Source organism: Scyliorhinus torazame, chromosome 15, assembly GCF_047496885.1.
Source record: "Scyliorhinus torazame isolate Kashiwa2021f chromosome 15, sScyTor2.1, whole genome shotgun sequence".
In the NCBI taxonomy this organism is placed as follows: Eukaryota; Metazoa; Chordata; class Chondrichthyes; order Carcharhiniformes; family Scyliorhinidae; genus Scyliorhinus; species Scyliorhinus torazame.
In genome coordinates, this window is record NC_092721.1 from 150,785,893 (window position 1) to 150,808,636 (window position 22,744).

General features: G+C 43.4%; 1 protein-coding gene across 6 annotated transcripts in view; it reads left to right on the forward strand.

The window, feature by feature from the left end:
* Positions 1-22,744, forward strand: part of LOC140391899 (uncharacterized) — a 74,087-nt gene that overhangs the window by 8,600 nt on the left and 42,743 nt on the right. The window contains exon 1 of one of the 6 annotated variants that reach the window (XM_072476931.1): positions 17,755-17,924. The exons of 4 other annotated variants lie outside the window; for them this stretch is intronic. In XM_072476931.1, coding sequence (XP_072333032.1) covers positions 17,922-17,924 — 3 coding nt within the window. In that variant the 5' untranslated portion in view covers positions 17,755-17,921. Of the gene's footprint in view, positions 1-17,754; positions 17,925-22,744 lie in introns of those variants that run through there. One more of the 6 variants, XM_072476932.1, reaches the window with a different exon arrangement.

A 22,744-nucleotide genomic window follows, 5' to 3' on the forward strand; every position in this document is an offset into this window, starting at 1 on the left:
GCTGTAGTAGTGAGACCCAAACAACACATGCTAGTTCTTTTGCAATCGCGGATATGGACTTATCCTCGATATCTCTTGGCAGAACAAGACAACAACTCTTGAGGTCCTGGAGTGTGCTAATTCCAACAGCCATACACTTAGTGCAAGCAAACAACATCTGCACTTGCCCAGTCATGTTCATTGGGTAGAGAGCTGGCATCCATCCAACGACCTTCCAGACAGTGAACGATCAGTAGGTAACTACCTGCTGGGTGCCCATACCTCCAGTATTGGACACCTGCAAGTGAGATATGAAAGACGGCAGATACTGATACCATAACCGGGAGACAGCTGCTGATGGCCATGACCTCTGAAGACTGACTCTTCGGCGTGACAATGGCAGAGGCAAGGAGAATTTAAAAACTCAGCTGGCAGAGAAAAGGACCCAGCGAATCCTGCACCTTCTCAACCCACTGTTTTCCTCTGCAGCAGAGACAAAGTGGGACTCCTGACCCCATCAGGTAATGTTTATTACAGAGTTGACCGCCGCAGTGCAAAGCATCATCTCATGAGATGGAAGGCGACTAAAAAAGAAAGTGATTTGTATCACAGTCTGATGGAGAATTTTGTTTTACTGGCAGATCCACTATGTGATACTAACAGAGGGTCAAAAGATGTTTATGCCGAGGGCCCCTATTTACAGTAACTAGAAGTTATTACATTTGTATTAAGTGGTATTCTGGGATTTTTAAAAAATTTAGAGTACCCAGTGCTTTTTTTTTTCCCAATTAAGGGGCAATTTAATGTGGCCAATCCACCTACCCTGGACATCGTTTGGGGTTGTGGGGGTGAGACCAACACAGACACGGGGAGAATGTGCAAACTCCGCATGTTCAGTGACCCAGGGCCAGGATTGAACTCTGGTCCTCGGCGTCGTGAGGCAGCAGTGCTAACCACTGCACCATCATGCCGTATTTTTGCGACTACTGGTTTTTTTGGGGGGCGGTTCAAATTCAAAATGCCACCGCTGTCCGTTATTCTGTAGAAACCATCAATGAGTTGTGCCAGTGTGTTTTGCCCTTTACACGTTTCATAATTCCGAATAGATGGTATGGTATTCGAGCTATACCAGACTGAGTCAGATACTTGATATTTAATATTACTGTCTAGTGACTGGAAGTGATGCTTGGTGATGAGGGCAGTCATGCAACTTCATTGCACTGGAGCTGGCCCTAGATTTTTATTTCTCCCTGAATATTGTTTTGACCTTGGAAGCATTGACAAGCATGGAGTCTTGGAGTTTAGCAACACTGGATGATAATGCTGATATTTTGCAGCATTGGAAAACTCTTGACCTCTTGCGGTGGGGGCATGGTAGCACAGTGGTTAGCACAGTCACTTCAAAGCTCCAGGGTCCCAAGTTCAATTCCTGGCTTGGTGCGGAGTCTGCACGTTCTCCCCGTGTCTGCGTGGGTTTCCTCCCACAGTCCAAAGATGTGGAGGTTAGGTGGATTGGCCATGCTAAATTGCCCTTAGTGTCTAAAAAAGTTGGGTAGCGTTGCTGGGTTATGGGGATAGGGTGGGGGTGTGGGCTTAGGTAGGGTGCCCTTTCCAAGGACCGGTGCAGACTCGATGGGCAAAATGGCCTCCTTCTGCACTGTAAATACTATGATTCTAGTGTGGTGTTTGGCAGAACTGGAAAAAGAACAAATTGGGTGAAAGAAATGAGAGGTACCTGATAGTACTAAGAAAATAGTAGTCCACGCTCTCGCTTTGCTGGAAGCTGAAGCCACTGAAACCATGATGGTGCCATGTTTATATAAAGCTTTCTTGTTATAAAATATTGGCATGATTGGAAATTGATTTCCCATTATATGTATTGTACAAGAAGGACCAGTATTCCAAAATTGGGACCAGAAAATCCAAGATTTTTAATTAGAGGATGACTAATTTTGAATCATAATTTTTAACTAAGCAGTGTAAATTTTGAAGTATATTTTTCAGTTAATCCAGAATTAGTTTATTATTAGTAAGACATTGGACACTGAACTCGAGAGAATATCTGTAATGTGCTGTTTTGTACTACAGCCAGTGACATCAGTGTGCTAACCCCAACTAGAGCAGAACTGGGATATAGATGCAGATAAAGTGGAGAGAGAATTGGGGAAGAAGAAAAGAAGGATGATGTAGGAAAGCACAAGAGAAGAGGAGAAAGACATGAAAGGGGCTAAGAAAATGTTTTGAAGAATAGCCAAATTTTACTCATGATACCAAACTTAGTGTGAATGATACAAATCGACAACAACCTGACATAGGCTAGCAGAATGGGCAAACAAGTAGTGGATGGAATACAGAGAAGTGTAAAGTGATGCATTTGGCAAAACCGATAGGGAGAGACAGTATAGACTTAATGACACAGTTCTAGACAGAGAAACCGAGGGATTCAGGTGTATAAACTTTTTTGAAGTTGCCAGGATATATTGAGAGAGCAATTAGCAAATCATATGGGGTCTTAGGCTTCATAAATAGAGGAATTGAATACAAAAGCAGGGAGTTATGCAGAACCTTTATGAAACTTTGGTGATGCTATCACTATTGTGTCCAGTTCTGATTGCCACACCTTTAGAAAGGATATGAAAGTCCGTAAGAGGTGTAGAGGAGATTCACCACAATTGTACCAGGGTTCACAGAGAAGAATCATAGAATTTACAGTGCAGAAGGAGGCCATTCGGCCCATCTCGTCTGCACCAGCCCTTGGAAAGAGCACCCCACTTAAGCCCACACCTCCACCCCATTCCCATAACCCAGCAACCTCACTTAACATTTTTGGACACTAAGGGCAATTTAGCATGGCCAATCCACCTAATGTACACATCTTTGGACTGTGGGAGGAAATCAGAGCACCCGGAGGAAACCCATGCACACACGGGGATAACGTGCAGATTTCACACAGTCAGTGACCCATGCCGGGAATCAAACCTGGAACCCTGGAGCTGTGAAGCAATTGTGGTAACCACTGTGCTACCGTGCTGCCCCATGATGAGGGATATTAGCTACAAGGTTAGGATAGAGAAGCTGGGATTGTTTTCCATGAGGCTAAGGTGATTAAGGGATAATTTCATTGAGGTACAAGATTATGACAGATTAGGATAAGGGCGGCTATTCCCATTTGCAGATGGTTCAAGATCCAGGGTATACAAATGTGAGGTTTTAGTATCATAGAAAAGTTACATCACAGAAGGAAGCCATTCGGCCCATCTTGTCCCTGTCAGCTCTAGGACAGCCAGGTGCCTTTTTAATCCCACCTTCCTGCACCTGGCCCATAGCCCAGTGGCTTAGAGCACTGAAGGTGCAGATAAAAAGCTTTTACTCATGTCCCCTCTACACCTTCTGCCACTTGTCTTGAATCTATGTCCCCTGGTTCTAGAATTTTCTCCGAAGGGAAACAGTTTTATCCTGTCCACCCTAACTCTTCCCCTCATAATTTTGTACACCCCAATTAAGTTACCTCTCAGCCTTCTTTGTTACAAGGAAAATTAGCCCAAGCTATCCAATCTTTCCTCGTAGCCACACTTTTATAGCCCTGGCAACATTTTTGTAAACCTTCTCTGCACTCTCTCCAGAGCAATAACATCCATCCTTCCTGTAATGCGGTGACCAGAACTGCACACACCATTTTTGTTATGGCCTCACCAGTGATTCATACAATTCTAACATTATACCCTTACTTTTATATTCTATACCTCTGCCAATGAAGGAGAGCATTCCATATGCTTTCTTAACAACCTTGTCTACTTGAACTGCTGCCTTTAGGGACCTGTGTATATGTACACCAAGATCTCTTACTTCATCTACCTCGCTTAGTATTTTCCCCATTTATTGTGTACTCTCTACAACTGTTCGACCCTTTCTCCCCACCCCAAATGCATGACCTCCCACTTCTCTGTATTAAATTCCATCTGCCACTTTATGGTCCACTCCACCAATCCATCTATATCGTTTTGAAGGTTATAGCTATCCTGTACACTGTCCACCACTCGGCCGATCTTTGTGCCCTCTGAAAATTTCCCAATCATGCTCCCTGCATTCACGTCCAAATCATTAATATATAACGCAAACAGGAAGGATCCCAACACCAAGCCATGTGGAACACCATTTGAAACTATTTTCCAATTGCAAGGGCAGCTTTCGAGCATTACCCTTTGTTTCCTGTTACTAAGTCAACTTTTTATCCAGTTTGCCACATTGCCTCGTATCCCATGGACTTTCACTTTCCTGACCAATCTGCCATGTGAGACTTTGTCAAACACCTGGCTAAAGTCCATGAATACCACATTCACTGCACTACCTTCATCAACCCTTCTTGTCACTTCCTCCAAGAAATAGATCAAATTTGTGAGGCAAGACATTCCTTTAACAAATCCATGCTGCCTATCCATGACTAGTCCATGCCTTTCTGTGTGACAGTTAATCCTATCTCTCGGGATTGATGTTACTAATTTGTCCATCACCGATTTAAGACTAATTGGCCTATAATTATTCAGCATTTCCTTTGATCCCTTTTTAAATAATGGAACTATGCTTGCATTTCTCCAGGCCTCCAATACCTCCCCTATGTCTAGTGAGGATTGGAAAAACATCCTCCGAGCATGTGCTATCTCCTCCCTAATCTCCTTCAGTAGCCTCGGAAACAATCCATCTGGCCCTGGCGAATTTTCAACTTTCAAGGATTTAATCCTTCAAGTACTTCCTCTCTCTTTATGATTATCCCATCCAGTCTCACAATGTTCCTCCTGAACTACGAAATCTACACCATCCATTTCCTTTGTAAACACAAAGGCAAAATATTCATTTAAAACCCCACAGCCACTGCATCTACACACAAAGTTCCCCTCTTCATCTCTGATAGGTCCCACATTTTGGGGCAATGGATGCAGGGCGATCTGAACAGCAAATGATTTTTAAAAAAATAAATAAATTCAGAGTGCCCAATTATTTTTTTTTCCCCAATTAAATGGCAATTTAGCATGGCCAATCCACCTAACCTGCACATCTTTGGGTTGTGGGGATGAAATCCACGCAGACACAGGGAGAATGTGCAAACTCCACATAGACAGGGGGCCGGGATCGAACCCGGGTCCTAGCGCCGTGAGGGGCAGTGCGACTGCTGTGGCACCGTGCCACCTGTCATAACAGCAAGTGATAATGACCTGGAACTCCCCGCCAAGAGGACAGTGGCGACGATTGTGATTTCAAAAGGAAATTGGATGGGCGTTGGAGGAAATAAGTTTGTCGGGCCACAGGTATAGAGTTGGGGGAATGGGACTGACTGGATAGCTGAACAGTGAGTCATAATGACCCAATCACTAACAGCATAAAAGAGGAGGTTTTCGCCAATTCACTGCTTGGGAATTGCACTCTGGAACACCTGAACAGAGCACACACCCTGGAGTAGCATAGAATCACCAGCAGTAATTTCAGAAATTCAGCGATATTCTGTGCATGTGCAGACTTTGAAGGTTTCTCTCAGTATCAGTGGAGTAATGAAAAATGCTGACAATTATACTGTCATTACAACTGCAATATCTAGGCTGGAATGTTATGCATTCCATCAAGTCAGGATATATTAGAAATCTGAAAACATAACAATCCCCAAGATCATCAACATTTCAATAATAGATTATTGAAATACCATTCATTCTTCTAAAAATAAGAATGAATGGTATTGGCCGCGTTGTGCTCAAGCAAGAGTGAGGTGCGGTTGGTAGATGCTGGCAGAGACCTCCCGCGGACTTCCCAACAGCCTTTACGGCTTTCAGGATATACCCAAGTTCCGCAAGGCGTCGGAATTGGAAGCCCATCCAAAGGGGCGTGACCAAATGGCAGTAGGGTTTAACCTACTTAGGCAAGCTCATCTGAGATCTACTGGCCTCCTTGGAGTTACTGGCCTCCCCAGCAAGGCTGCAGCAGGGTGCCATTCAGTATTGGTCCACACAAATGTGGACCAGGCGGAGTGGCACCCATGTGGTCGTCCGGGCCATCGGAGGCCCTGGGGTGGTCAGGGATAATGCAGGGTGACCCCCTGGCATCTGAGCACCTTGGCACTGCGACCCTGTCACTGTCATGGTGCCTTGGTGGCACTGCCAAGCTAGCAGGAGCACCTCCAGAGTGGTAATGCAAGGATGCCAGGGTGGCACTGCCAAGAGTCAGGGCTGGAGGGGGGCAAGTCCTTGAAAGGTGGGTGGAGGGGGGTTTGAAGGGTGTGAGGGGTGCAGGACATGTAGGTAGGGCCCTCTGGCAAATTAGGGGGATGATGGGGCGGGGGGGCCTTGCAGAGGCACAGGTAGCATTAAGGAAGTTGGGGGGGCTGCTGAATGACTTGGACAGGCCAGGAGTGTGGACAAAGAAGTGACAGATGGAATACAATTGTGGAAAAGTGTGAGGTTATGCATTTTAGAAGGAGAAATGGAGGCATCTGTTTTCTAAATGGGGACATGCTTAGAAAATCAGAAGCATAAAGGGACAACCTCAGATGGGACAATCCTTTAAAACAGAGATGAGTAGGAATTTCTTCAGCCAGAGGGTGGTGAATCTGTGGAACTCTTTGCTGCACAAGGCCGTGGAGGCCAAATCACTTGAGTGTCTTTAAGACAAAAATGGATAGGATCTTGATTAATAGTGGGACCAGGGGTTATGGGGAGAAGGCAGGAGAATGGGGATGAGAAAAATATCAGCCGTGGTTGAATGGCGGAGCAGGCTCAATGGCCGAGTGGCCTAATTCTGCTTCTATGTCTTGTGTGTATGTGGGAGGGGGGGGGGGGGGGGGGGGGGGGGGGGGGTCTGAAGAGCAGGGGCATCCAGGGATCTTGTAGCAGGGCGTTCTCACTTGGTGGGGGCGGGGAGTGCCCCTGTGTGTGGGGGGTGACATCGCCCATGGGTCAGGATGGGGGGCCCACAAGCTCACTTAGAGATAGGGGCACCGTTTCAAAATGGCAGCCTAATCTGAGTTCAGCTCCCAGTGCTGAAAAAAATTCTAAGTGTGGGCTAATTGATGAGAAACTTCCCAGGAACCAAAAAAGTGACCGTAAGTATCTTTTGATAGCGGTGGGGGACTCGATGGCAGAACCAACGGGAAATTCCCTGCAAAACCAGGCACAAATAAGCTCAGAAATTTTTCCATTAAATTCCACCCATTGTATCTTCCATTTTCATATCTTGAAATTGAAAATTGAAAATCGCTTATTGTCACAAGTAGGCTTCAATGAAGTTACTGTGAAAAGCCCCTAGTCGCCACATTCCAGCGCCTGTTCAGGGAGGCTGGTACGGGAATGGAACCGTGCTGCTGGCCTGCCTTGGTCTGTTTTAAAAGCCAGCTATTTAGCCCAGTGTGCTAAACCAGCCCCTGGGCTGTTTCCAGGAATTCCTTAAAGACAAGTTCCTATTTTTGAATTGATAATATTTCAAGATTGCAGCAGGAGCCATTTTTTGAGGGGGTGGGAAGTGTGTCAGGAAAATAACAGAAATGTTACTGGGTATCACATGAATATAACCGCGGCACGGTAGCACAGTGGTTAGCACAGCACCAGGGACCCAGGCTTGATTCCTGGCTTGGCTCTCTGTGTGAATTCTGCACGTTCTCCCCGTGTCTGCGTGGGTTTCCTCCGGGTGCTCCAGTTTCCACTCACAAGTCCCAAAAGACTTGTTAGGTGCTATTAGGTAATTTGGACATTCTGAATTCTCCTTCAGTTTACCGAACAGGCGCCATAGTATGGTGACTAGGGAATTTTCACAGTAACTTTATTACAGTGTTAATGTAAGCCTATTTGTGACATTAATAAAGATTATTATTCTTACAGGTGGGTTATCAAAATTAAATTAGTTAATTTCATCATTATTCGTGCTTCAGATACTACAATATCTCATCTCACCAGCTTCTAATTTGTGCAGCAGTAATTCATTGGATCCCTACAGTGCAGAAGGAGTCTATTTGGACCATTAAATCTGCACCGAACCTCTGAAAAAGCACCCTACATAGGCCCACCGCCCCATCACCACAACCCCACCCAACCCAAACATCTTTTGGACACTAAGCGGCACATCTTTGCACTGTGGGAGGAAACTGGAACACCCGGAGGAAACCCACGCAGACACAGGGAGAAAGTGCATACTCCATACCGACAGTCACCCAAGGCTGGAATTGAACCCTAGTCCCTGCCACTGAGAGGCACCAGTGTTGGGTAAGTTGGAAATTATAGATTCTAGTAATGCAGTGGGTGAAAGAGTAATCTTAACTGATATATAACCAATCTACATTATGATTTTTTATTTAAAAAAATAACTTTCAGGACTGCCCTGTACAATTTATGAGCACTAATTTTCTTTCTCTTGGTTAATATAGTATAATCTTTATTATTGTCACAAGTAGGCTGACATTAACACTGCAATGAAGTTACTGTGAAAATCCCCTAGTTGCCACATTCCAGCGCCTGTTCGGGTATACTGAGCTGGAACTCAGAATGTCCAAATTACCTAACAGCACATCTTGAGGAAACTGTAGCACCCGGAGGAAACCCACATAGACACTGGGAGAACGTGCAGACTCCGCACAGACAGTGACCCAAGCCGGGAAGACAGAATCGGAAAACTAATAGTGCTGACTGTTTTTTTAAAAAGAGCATTTATAGATCATATCACAGAAACAGGGAAACCCACATCGACACTGGGAGAATGTGCAGACTTCGCACAGACAGTGACCCAAGCCGAGAAGACAGAATCGGAAAACTAATAGTGCTGACTGTTTTTTTAAAAAAAGAGCATATATGGATCATATCACAGAAACAGACCTTTAACGATCACGGGCAACTATTAACAAATCTGCATCACACTTGCTTTACTGGAGTACATAAACAATTGCTAGCGTGAAATCCATAAAGATAGGAACAGTTGATCTCAAACTTTATTCAGACTGCAGACCTCCAAGGCTTAGATTTTCTTTGTTCATCTTTGTTTTAAATATTTCAGCTAAAACGTTCAAATCTTGTTGCCAAAATAGAAATCTATATTGTGATTCAGCATCTAGTTCTGTTGAAGTAAGCAAATTACCAGGCCTGAAAGTAGTTAGGCAAAAGGTATCCTCGGCATGTGTTCTAAAAGATTTACAACTGGCTAGAATTAGAGGATATGTTTGAGGTCTGTTGGACATTGACGATTTACTTACTGAATAGTGCCAATGACTTTTGTCAACACTAGATAATGCCAATGTGGAGTTTAATCAGTCCTTGTAAACCGAATAAACAGCACTCACTCAGTCTTTTGTGTCATCACCAGGACCAAGCTATTGCTCAACTTGATGTCAGAAACTAGTGGAAGCATTCAATGTTGTGAAGGAGGTATCATAAAAGGATAATCAATGGCAATCAAACCAGCCTTTTATCAGTGTGTACATATGTCTCTTTGTTCTGAGGTTAATGTTTAGTTTTCAATGTTCTGAATTTATCTTTTTCTATAATACATCGCATCTACAAAGATTCCATACAAGAATTAAGGGGATACATGGAGAGCCGACGATGCCTGAATGAGACATCAATTGAGTGTATAATTAGGAATTTGATTCACTTAAGAATTCAGTGCAGAGAGGCAATATGTGCTAATTTTTCAACCTATTTTCAGCTTCCAGTAGCTGTAGAAGTTACAAGTTGCCATCAAAAATAGAGGATAACATAAAGACAGCGAGAGTTTGGAGAGATTGAGAAGTGAATCTGTGGGTTCAGAGAACTCCAAAGAAAATCGGAGCGTGATAGAACAGCAAAGAAGTTAAGTGATTGGTTGGTGAGCTTTTTCTCCAATCTAAACCAAGGAATTTTAATCGGTATAAGTATAATATATTGAAATAATAAAAATAGGGGCAGTACAGTTGCATAGTGGTTAGCACTGCTGCCTCACAGTGCCGAGGACCTGGGTTCGAACCCGGCCCTGGGTCACTGTCCGTGTGGGGTTTGCACATTCTCCCTGTGTCTGCATGGGTCTCACCCCCACAACCCAAAAATGTGCAGGGTAGGTGGATTGGCCATGCTAAATTGCCCCTTAATTGGAAAAAATGAATTGGGTACTCTAAATTATTTTTTAAAAAGATATAATAAAAATATAACCACGAGTAGGACTAAAGACTTTAATTAAGAAAGTAATTAATGAGCTAATTAAAACACAATGAGAAAGGCAAGGTAGGTGATGTGTTACAGCTGTAGGATGTGGGTATTGGTGAATGAAATCACAGCTGCAGTAATTGTCTGTTGCTTGAGGAATTCTAGCTCGTGCGTCATGAGCTTGAGGCTGAGCTTCAGCCACTACGATACATCAGGGAGGGGCAAAGTTACCTGGACACAAAGTTCCAGAAGGCAGTCACATGCCTTAGGCTAGGGTTTTCTGATTTGATGAGTTCTCAGCGATAGGAAGGTGTGACTACAAGTGAGGCAGCTATCGGACAAGGAAGAAATGGAGGAGCCTCAGCCTTTGCAATTGTTCAACAGGTTTAAGGTTCTTGCAACTAGTATGGAGGAGACCAGGGGCTGCAGGATAGATGAGTGAACTAACTGGCACTATGGTGCAGGGAACCAGTCAGGTGGCGGGTCTAAGAAATGTAATATTATTAGGGGCAGTACAGAGAAGGGGATAGGCATAGTTCTCTGTAGACTAAAGTGTGGATCCAGAAGGCTGTGTTGTGTTCTTGGTACCAGTGTTCGGGGGAGGAATATAGTGGGAGTGGAAGGATACAGTTGGCATCGTCGTTTTGGTACCAAAAACATGGATGGAATTCGGAAGGGGGTTCTCATTAGGGATTATGAGCAGCTATGGGCTAAATGAAAAGGCAAACCACAAAGTTAATAATCTGGATTACTACCTGAGCCACGAGACAATTGGCATAGAGTAAATAAGAGTTGAATGCATGACTCAAAGATTAGTGTCGGCAAAATGTGTTGAATTCATTGGACAATCTTCACCTGAACCATGCTGGGACTCGTGTTCTGGTGTGGCGTATAATTAGGGCGGTGTTAAGTAATGGGTTAAGAGACGTTCCAATTAGTTGTCTCATTTATGCTAAGTATCCAATAACTGACACTGATATGTAAAGGGGCTTCAGGTGGCCTTTGTGTCAGGGGATGTGATGTTAGAGTTTTGTGCAGAGTCTGTTGAAGTAAATTAAAGGTGTTTGTAGAAAAGGAGCAGTACCTTTGATTCTTTATACAACATCAGCTAAACGTCTAATAAATAGTAGCAGAGGATGGTTGCTGTGCAAATGCGAAGGGTTGAAAGATGCAACTTGTCCAGACCAAACCAAGGAGTGAGTGAGAAGAAAAAAAACCAAAGATATATGGCTGAACCTAGGATAAAGATGGCTGGATATGACTACCCCCCCCCTCTTATTTTCTGAAAGGGGATTGTACGACCAATGGAGAAGTGCAGTAGTTATGTGGACTAAGGTAAACTGCCTTGGGAAAGAGAAAACAAGGTATGGCATTGGCTCTTTCTCTACCTTATGACAGTAAAATCCGGAGCAAAGTGTTTTCTGAACTGGAATTGGAAGAGTTCGACTCAGAAGAAGGTCTGCAGACTCGACATTATATGGATAAGATTTATAAGAAGGATGACTTGTTAAGTGCATATGAAGCATGGTTGGATTTTGTTAGGTTCCGGAAAATAAGAGGATTTCTCCATTGAAGACTATATAATGGGATTTGGCAGATTATATAAAAGGCTGCAGAAATACAACCTGGAATTTCCACAGTTTGTGCTGGCCTTTAAATTACTTGACTGTGCTAGAGTGAGCAACATGGATAGGCTCCTGGTTTTGACAGGAGTTCAGTTTGCAGATAAGGATACCTTATTCGATCAAATGACCGAAGCTTTAAAAAAGTTTCTGGGGAAACATTCGATTCCGATGGCTCTGATGACCCAAATAGGTCAGCCTGCAATAAAGCAGAATATGGAAGATACACTACTAACAGGATGGCGAAATCGTACGGCTACAAACAGGTTCCAAGACTATAGAAGGAGATCGGGACCCGGAAATTATGAAGACAGAAACCCAGTTAGAACCTACAATAGGAAGATGAACCCCAGAAATGCACGGGGCATGATAAATCGATGTTTTCGATGTGACGCTCAATACCATTATGCTTTCAACTGTCCAACACATTATAATAGAATGTTTGAAGCGACACATGACACTGAAGAGTCAGAAGAGGAAAATGATAGTGACCAGAAAGAAGGCCTTGTCCTATTAATGAGCAGTTTTACTCCGGTAATGAGAATGTTGGTTGCAGATTCCTTCAATTGTGCTGTATTGCAGGCATTGTCAAACTCGGGGGTGCGACCCGCAGGTGGGTTGTGGGCGGGTGTCGGGAGGGTCACGTAGCCGTCTGTCGCGGCGCTCCCGATCGCGCAAATGTGCACGAAACAGCCGCAACTGCTGGCTCTTAATAACGCCGGCTGCAAGCGGCTTTCAAAATGGCTGCGAACATGTTAAAAAAAAAAATGAAGCCGCACTGCGCAAAACTAAGCGCATGCGCACCGATGATTGGGCACGCATGCGCAGTACGGCCACTTTTTTTTAAAACGGTCGCAGCTTTTTGTTTTACAAGTTCCGGGGGGGGTTTATTCCTTTTTTATTTATTTAATTATTTTTTTCATTTATTTTATTCATTTTTTTTTTAAACAAGCTCGGGGGGGGGGGGGGGGGGGGGGGGGGGGGGGGGTTCGTATTTGATAAAATTTTACAGGAAACAAAATGCAGACCTTTGGACAGATGGAGACTCCATACTTTCCGACACCGGAAGGCTTCACCTTCATCCAATACGTTCCATTGGAGGAGCGTGTACGAGGGCCAAAGGAACCCAAAACCATTTCCTCCATTTTTGTCAGCAGCAAACAAGGTAAGAGAAAATGGTGGGTCGCGCAGGTCGGCCGGCGTGGGTCGCAAAGGTCGGCTGGGTTGGGTCCCGAATGTTGGCCGGTTGGTAAAAATGGGTCCCCGGAAAATAAGTTTGAAGAACACTGCTGTATTGGACAGTGGCTGCACATATGCTGTGCGTGGAATTGACTGGTTAAAATGTTACCTGGACTCTTTGAATGCTGAAAATCGTAACAAGGTTAAAGAATTTGAAAGTTCCACAAGTTTCAGGTTTGGGATGACAATACTCTGAAGTTGCTGAAAAGAGTAGTGATCCCTTGCAATATTGCCGGAGTAAATCATTTCATTAGCACAGATGTTGTATAAAGTAAGGTACCTTTGCTTCTGAGCAGACCGTCGATGAAGAAAGCACACATGAAACTGGATATGGAACAGGATAAGGCAACAGTTTTGGAAAGACGGTGGACTTACAATTTACACAGTCGGGACACTATTGTATTCCATTACTGACAAATAATATTTCAAGTACAGTTGTTAAGGATGTGTTAATGGAAATTGAAAATGGAACTTTAGCTGATATAAAGCTTGTTGTATTAAAACCGCATAGGCAATTTGCGCATCCGTCTCCTCGGAGGCTGAAAGATTTATTAAAGGATGCAGGGATAGGGATGAAAACTATACTAAGCTAATAGAACAGGTTAGTGATGGCTGTGAAGTTTGTAGGAAGTACAGAAGGACACCAGCACGACCGATAGTAACGCTACCTTTGGCCAGGGATTTTAACGACATTGTGGCCATGGACCTTAAGATCTGGAATAAAGCCAATAATATATTTAATTTGCATTTTGTAGATTTAGCAACCAGATTTAGTCAATCAACGATTGTACGAAGTAAAGAAAAGAGAGTAATTCTGGATCAAATCGTGGAAAAATGGATAGTGACAGGAATGGGCTCACCGGCAAAATTCCTTACGGACAATGGGGGAGAATTTGCTAATGATGAGTTTAGGGATATGTGTGAAAACGTGAATATCACAGTTCTGAATATGGCTGCAGAAATCCCATTGGTGTGTGTGAAATAAACCATGCGGTAATAGAAACCATGCGGTAATAGATGACATGTTCTGGAAAATTTTGGCAGATAGTCCAAACTGCAAGCTAAATTCAGCTTTAGCATGGGCCATACATGCAAAGAATTCATTGCAGATGGTTGGGGGCTATAGTCCCTATCAATTAGTGTTTGGTAGAAATCCTAAAATTCCGTCCATTTTGGATGACCAGCCTCCAGCTTGGGAAGGGACTACAATTAGCTCTGCCTTTGCTGAGCATTTAAATGCATTACATAACAGTAGAAAAGCTTTTTTGGAAGCAGATGTCTTTGAAAGAATTCACAGAGCTTTGAGGCATATGTACGGCCATCAAATACCGTTTTTCAGCAAGGACACATAGTATACTATTAGAGAGACAATTTTAATGAATGGAAATGCCCAGGGAAGATCATAGGCATAGATGGCAAAAACAATTCTTTTGCAACATGGCAATCAAACTGTTAGGGTACATTCATCAAGGATAATGGGTACAGATTACAAATTTTCAAATTTAGACAGAGCAGACAGACATGACGAGGAACCAGGGTCATCTGGTACACACGTGTTACAGATCTGCGAGGACCAGTTAACTGATATAGACAGGGTTTCTGTAGAGGAACACAACACATCTGATGATTTAGAACAGGCCATTTTTCCGAAAGGACAACTGCCAAAAGTTGGTACAAAAGTGACATACTTGCCTGAAGGGTCTAGTCAATGGCAGGAAGCAACTGTTAGTAGAGCAGGGAAGGCCACTGGAAAGTATAAACATTGATTGAACGTACAGCATTCAGGGGAAGGAGTCAAGACAATGGATTAGGAAAACGAAGTTCAAAAATGGGGAGCACAGAAACGCAGTGCCAGTTCAGATAGTACATCGGATAGTGAACAGGTCCGCAGGAAAAGGTTGAGAACTATTGAAAGGGCATCCCATAGCAGAAGGGAAAAATCAAGCAGTAGCAGTACAGAACAAGATACCAGGCGGGATAGGGGATGTAGTTTATCAAGGTCTCGGAACATGAGTAAGACTACGAATACTAATAGGAGTAGAAACCCACATGTGAGATTTTGGTGGCTTCCAATAAGTTAGATGAAAAAGTTATCAAAGATGCGAAACATCTGCATAGTTGGAGTGAATTTGTGGTATACAGGGAAGTACCGGATAGGGGACAAAGAGCTCTAGCCCACAGATTAATTTGCATGGAAAAGGTTCTTCCGGATGGAACTTATAAGGCAAAGGCCAGGCTTTGGCGAGGGGATTTGAAGAAAACTTAGACGATCAGGATTTAAGGTTAGATTCACCTACGGCAGGGAAGGTTATTTTAAAGATCTTCTTGGCTCTTTTAGCCACAAAGGCATGAGAATGCAAATCTATAGATATAAAAGCTGCCTTTTTGCAGGGGCATCCGCTTCAGAGTCACATTTTTCTCCATCCTCCTAAAGAGGCAGCCAACATAGAAGGGGTACTCTGGAAATAGAACAAATATGTATATGGATTAAATGATGCGTCTAGAGACTGGTACGTTTTGGTAAGGACAGTTTTGTTAAAGTTAGGCTGCTGCCAGTTTAAAGGGGCAGCAATGTTTTGCTGGCACTGTTTTGCTGGCACTATAAAGGAAATCCTTCTAGCATCTTTATGATGCATGTCGATTTTTTTGTGGGGTGGGACTAGTGATTTTGAAGCTATTGTAATCTCTGGGTTGAGGAAGGAACTCTGGGATGGAAGGATGGCGTGCATTTAAATATATTAACTGGAAATCGTACAGACTAAGTTAGGGGCAACTTTACGTCAGCAATCTTATTTGGAAAGCATCAGCCCAATAGCAATTAGCCGTGGCCGGGTTTCACAAAAAGACACAATAGTTTCAAAGATGGAAAAAGAGCAACTGCGAAGTTTTAATTGGGCAACTGAATTGGTTAGGTAGACAGACTAGACCGGATGTGAGTTTTGATGTCTTAGAGTTGAGTACAAAAATGAATGATCCCAAAGTGGAAGACCTAATAAGAGCAAATAAAGCGCTGGTCAAACTAAAAATGCAGGAGTGTGTTTTGAGGTTCCCGGTTTTAGGTGATCTTCGGCACTTGAAACTCATAGTTTATAGTGATACGTCGTATGCAAATTTATGTGATGGAGTTTCAAGCGCAGGAGGTTTTATAATTTTCCTTTTGGGGCACAATGGTAAATGTTGCCCTCTTTGTGTGGAGAAATGACAAAAATGAGAGTGGTCAAAAGCATTTTGGCTGCTGAGACGTTAAGCCTTGTAGAGGCGGTGGACATAGCCTTTTATATATCTCAGATATTGACAACAATTTTGGGATTAGGGGATTTGCGTAATATACCTATTGACTGTCACATTGACAATAAATCACTGTGGGGAAAATATGCACTGTACAAAAAGTGTCAATGAAAAGAGGATAGACATCGCAAGTTTGAAGCAGATGTTGGACAGAGGGGAAATAGCAAAAATTAAATGGGTTGACAGTAGCTATCAGTTGTCAGACTGTTTTACAAAAAGAGGGGCTAGCTCACAGAAACATTTGGATATTGTTAATGAAGGACGCCTGTTTCTGTGACTGTTTTTTTACTTCCAAAAATGAAAAAAAAAAGAAGGGGGGAAATTGCATGTATGTTTTTGAGTTTCTTGTAATTTTGTTTTCACCTAATTTTATTTCTCTAAGGAAGGGGAGACTGTTAAGTAATGGGTTAAGAGACATTCCAATTAGTTGTCTCATTTACGTTAAGTATCCAATAATTGACACTGATATGTACTTCAGGTGGCCTTTGTGTCAGGTGATGTGATGTTAGAGTTTTGTGCAGAGTCTGTTGAAGTAAATTAAAGGTGTTTGTGGAAAAGGAGCAGTACCTTTGACTCTTTATACAACTGCATCTAAACGTCTAACAGATAAGGCTTTGGACTATATAGTGGTGGGCGAGGAAGTGGATGAGGAGAGATTTGTTAAAAATAAGAAAAAAGGCAAGGTGATAAAGCAGGCTACCGACATGGGTAATAATGACCAGAGTGGCAGGAAGGAACAGTGCATAGACACAAGAGTGCGTCAGAAGATAATGCCAGAGTTGCAAGAATGGTAAAAAGTAGTTAAAGGATCTGCATCTGAATGGGAGCATCATTTGTAAAACAAAAATGATAATACAATAGAAATAAATATCTACAAAGTGATAACTATTTCAGAGTTGCAAGGTGACCAAGGTTGGAACCTAAATAATCAAGGCTATTTGGCATTGGTTCAGTAGATCAAGATGTCAAATCAGTTTTGGTAGAGATAAGAAATAGTGACGGTAAGAAGGAACTTCCTTTGTGCCAGGCAGTAGGAAGGAGCTAGTTTCCAGGCCCCCTAACACTAGCTACACAGGACAGAGTATGCCAGAAGAAATAATATGGTTTGTATAAAGGATACTACAATAATCATGGTGATTTTAATCTTCATATAGATTGGACAAATCAGATTGGCACAGGTAGTCTGGAAGATCAGATCATAAAGAGTATTCAGAACAATTTCTTAGAACAGAACATTCTAGTGAAAAACAGAGAGCTAGCTATTTTAGATAATTTGCAATGAGACAGGATTAATTAATGATCTCACAGCAAAGGAGCCACTCGACAACAGTGATCATAGCATGCTAGAATTTCACATTCAGTTTGAGGATGAGAAGTGTGGGTCTAAGACTGGTGTATTATCCTTATAGTGGCCTTTATTTAAGAGTATGAGGACAGAGTTGGCCAAAGTGAACTTCTTAAAATTTCATTTACAGGATGTGGGTGTTGCTGGCTAGGCCAGCATTTATTGCCCATCCCTCGTTGCCATTACAAAAATGGTAGTGAGCTGCCGTCCATGAGGTTTAGGCACACCCAGAGTGCTGTCCGGGAGGAAGTTCCAGGATTTTAACCCAGCGACAGTGAAGGCACGGTGACATATTTCCAAGTCAGGATGGTGAGTGACTGCCACACTTCTCGATGGTAGTGGTCGGGGTTTGGAAGGTGCTGCCTAAGGAGCCTTGATGAGTTCCTGCAGTGCATCTTGCAGATGGTACACATTGCTGCCACTGTTCATCGGTGGTTGTGGAAGGAGTGAATGTTTGTTGAAGGAGTGACAATCACGCGAGATGCGTTGTCCTCGGTGATGTTAAGCTGCACTCATCCAGGCAAATGGAGAGTATTCCATCACACTCCTGACTTGTGCCTTGTAGATGGTGGATATGCTTTGGGGAATCAGTAGGTGTTACTCACTGTAGAATTCCAAGCCTCTGACTTGCTCTTGTAGCCACAGTATTTATGTGACTAGGCCAATTCAGTTTCTGGTCAATGGTAATCCCCAGGATGTTAATAGTGGGGGATTCAGAGATGGTAATGCAATCAAATATTAAGTGACAATGGATAGAGTCTCTTGTTGGAGGTGGTCATTGCCTGGCATTGTGACACGCGAATGTTACTTGCCGCTTGTCAGTCCAAGCCTGGATATTGTCCAGGTCTTGCTGAAGTTAGGCATGGAGTGCTTCACTGGGAGTGCTGGACTCTGATGAGTTGCGAATGGTGCTGAACATTGTGCAGTCATCGGTGAACACCCCCACTTCTGACCTTATGATGGAAGGAAGGTTGTTGATGAAGCAGCTGAAGATGGTTGAACCTTGGACACTACACTGAGGGTCACTTGCAGTGATATACTGGAACTGAGATAATTAACCTCCAGTCAGGAGAACCAGCTTCCTTTGTGCCAGGCATGACTCCAACCAGCGGAGGGTTTTTCCCCCTGTTTACCATTGTCTCTAGTTTTGCTCGGGCTCCTTGATGCCATACCCAGTCAAATGCTGGCTGGGGAAAAAATATAAAAATAGAGTACCCAATTCTTTTATTCCCAATTAAGGGGCAATTTAACCTGGCCAATCCACCTATCCTGCACATCTTTGGGTTGTGGGGATGAGACCCACACAGACACTGGGAGAATGTGCAAACTCCACATGGACAGTGAGCCGGGGCTGGGATCGAACCTGGATCCTCGGTGCCGTGAGGCAGCAGTGCTAGCCACTGCGCCACCTTGCTGCCCGGGAAAGTTTAAAAGGTAGTCCAGTCAAGAAACAGTGGCAGACATTTAAGGATATATTACATAACTCTCAGCAAAGATTCATTCCATTGAGAAAGAAATACTATGAGAAGGATTCATCCCTAGTTAACTAAAGTTAAGGATAGTATGAAATGAAGAAAAAATGTACAATACTGTAAAGATCTTCATCGGTCAGAAGATCTACTGCTAATCTAGCTGAACAGATTTTAGAAATCAGTAAGAATGACTAAAACATTAATGAAGGAAAGTGAAGAGTACAAAAGAAAGCTACCCAAAGGGCAGCCCGGTGGTGCAGTGGTTAGCACTCTGCCTCACAGCGCTAAGGTCCCAGTTTCGATCCCGCTCTGGTGTTTGCACATTCTCCCTGTGTTTGCGTGGATTTCGCCCCCACAACCCAAAGATGTGCAGGGTAGGTGGATTGGTCACGCTAAGTTGCCCCTTAATTGGAAAAAATAAATTGGGTACTCTAAATTTATAAAACAAAAAGAGAAAGCTACCCAAAATGTGAAAATTCTTACTATCTGTTATAAGTATTTAAAAAGGAAATGAGTAACTCAAGTGAGTATTTGTCCCTTAGCGGGTGAGAATGGGAAATTAATAAAGGAAGCATGGAAATGGTGGGAAGTATTGAGCAAGTATTTTATCTTCATTAAAAGGCACAAAAAACATCCCAAGAATACTTGAAAATCAAGAGGTAAATGAAAGGTTGGAATTTAAAACAATCACTTGAAAAGGTACTGGGAAAATTATTAGAACTGAAAATTGTCAAGCCGCTGGACCCTAATAGCTTTCATCCTAGTGTCTTATAAGAAATGGCTCTAGAGATGGTGGATGCATTGGTTGTGATCTTCCAAAATTGCCTAGATTCTGGAAACGTCCCAGCGGATTGGAAAATCAATAATGCACCATCTCTTCAAGAAAGGAGGGAGACAGAAAGCAGAAACCTATACACCAGTCAGTTTAGCATCTGTCAGATGGAAAATGCTAGAATCCATTATTAAGGAGGTATTAGCAGGACATTTAGAAAATCATAATGCAATCAGGCAGTCAGCATGGTTTTGTGAAAGAGAAATCATGTTTGGCAAAGGCATTAGAATTCTTTGAGGAAATTACAAGCAAGATGGGTAAAGGGAACCTATCGATGTGGATTTCCTAAAGGCATTAGACAAAGAACAAACATTGAACAATACAGCACAGGAACAGGTCCTTCGGCCCTCCAAGCCTGCGCCGATCACGTGTCCTATCTAGACCAACCGCCTGCATCCTTCTATACCCCGTCTGTTCATATGCCTATCCAGATAGGTCTTAAAGGTCACTAACGTATCTGCCTTAGCCACCTCTTTTGGCAGTGCATTCCAGGCCACCACCACCACCCTCTGTGTATAAAAAAAAAAAAAAAAAAAAAATTCCCCCGCACATCTCCACTGAACCTTTCCCACCTCACCTTGAACTTGTGCCCCCTTGTAATTGTCATTTCCGGCCAAGGAAAAAGCCTTCAACTGTTCACCCTATCTATACCCCTAATAATTTTATAAACTTCTATCAGGTCGCCCCTCAACCTCCGTCTCTCTAGGGAGAACAATGCCACTTTATTCAATCTCTCCTCCTAGCTAATATCCTCCATTCCAGGCAACATCCTGGTAAACCTTTTCTGTACTCTCTCCAAAGCCTCCAGGTCCTTCTGGTAGTGCGGTGACCAGAATTGGACACAGTATTCCAAATGTGGCCAAACCAACATTCTATATCATTGTATCACAATTTTTGAGCTTTTATACTTGAAACCCCGTCCTATGAAGGCAAACATGCCATATGCTTTCTTCACCACTATTTCCACCTGTGCTACCACTTTTAAGGATCTGTGCACCTGCATTCCCAGATCTCTCTGTGCCTCTATGTTCCTGATGGTTCTGTCATTTATTTTATAGCTCCCACCTGAATTTGTGGCAGCATGGTAGCATAGTGGTTAGCACAGTTGCTTCACATCTCCGGGGTCCCAGGTTCGAATCCTGGCTTTGGTCACTCTGTGTGGAGTCTGCACGTTCTCCCCTTGTGTGCGTGGGTTTCCTCCGAGTGCTCCGGTTTCCTCCCATAGTCCAAAGATGTGCAGGTTAGATGGATTGGCTATGCTAAATTGCCCTTAGTGTCCAAAAAGGTTAATTGGGGTTACTGGGTTAAGGGAATCGGGTGGTGGAGGTATGTGCTTGAGTGGGGTGCTCTTTCCAAGGGCCGGTGCAGACTTGATGGGCCGAATGGCCTCCTGCACTGTAAATTCTATGAATTGGATCTACCAAAATATCACCTCGCATTTGTCCGGGTTAAACTCCATCTGCCATTTCTCTGCCCAATTTTGCAGCCTATCTGTATCCTGTTGCATTTTCTGACAATCTTCATCACTATCCGCAACTCCTGCAATCTTGATATCTGCAAACTTGCTATTCAGACCCGCTACGTTTTCTTCCAAGTCATTTATAACAGCAGAGGCCCCAGTACTGATCCCTGCGGAACACCACTCGTTACAGACCTCCATTTGGAAGAACACCCTTCCACTGCTACCCTCTGTCTTCTATGGCCAAGCCAGTTCTGGATCCATCCAGCTAGTTCATCCCTGACCCCATGTGATCTAATCTTTTGCACCAGCCTGCCATGAGGGACCTTATCAAATGCTTTACTAAAGTCCACGTAGACAACATCCACAGCCCTTCCCTCGTCAATCATTTTTGTCACCACCTCAAAAAATTCAATCAAATTAGTGAGACATGACCTCCTTGTACAAAACCATGCTGTCGTTAATAAGACCATTCACTTCCAAATGTGCATAGATCTGATCTCTGAGAATCTTTTCCAACAATTTCACTATCACTGACGTCAAGCTCACTGGCCCATAATTACCCGGATTATCCTTGCAACCCTTCTTAAATAACGGTACAACATTGGCTATCCTCCAATCCTCTGGGATCTCACCTGTAGCCAATGAGGACACAGACATTTCTGTCAGAGGCCCAGCAATTTCATCTCTTGCCAGGATGTCATATCAAAGGTTACTGAACAAAATAAGAGCTCATGGTGGGGGGTAATGTGTTAGCATGGTTAGAGGATTGGTTAGCTAACTGGAAGCAGAGAGTAGAGATAAATGGGTCATTTTGGGCATTGAAAAGCTGTTGCTAGTGAATGATTTGAATGAAGGGACCAAATGTATAGGAGTGATATTTGCTGATGACACGAAAGAGAAGAAAGTTGTAAAGAGGACATAAGGGGCGAAATTCTCCTACCCGCCCCGCCACATTTCTGTCCCGACCGGCCGGCGGGAGTCTCTGTATCACCGGCCGGTCAATGGGGTTTCCCATTGTGGGGCAGCCCCACGCCGTCGGGAAACCCCCGGGCGCCGGCAAAACGGAGACTCCCGCCGGCGGAGAATGACGCCCAAGGAGTCTACAGTGGGATTTTAGATAGATTGTGAATGGGCAAACATTTGGCAGCTAGAGTATGATGTGGGAAAATGGGAACTTGGTCACTTTTTTTAACCAGAAGAATAGAAAAGCAGTATATTATTTAAATGGGGAGAAACTGCAGAACTCTATGCTACATAGGGATTTGGGTGTCCTGGTACATGAACACTAAATGTTGATATGCAGGTACAGCAAGTGATTGGGAAGGCAATGGAATGTTGGTGTTTATTGCAAAGGGAATTGAGT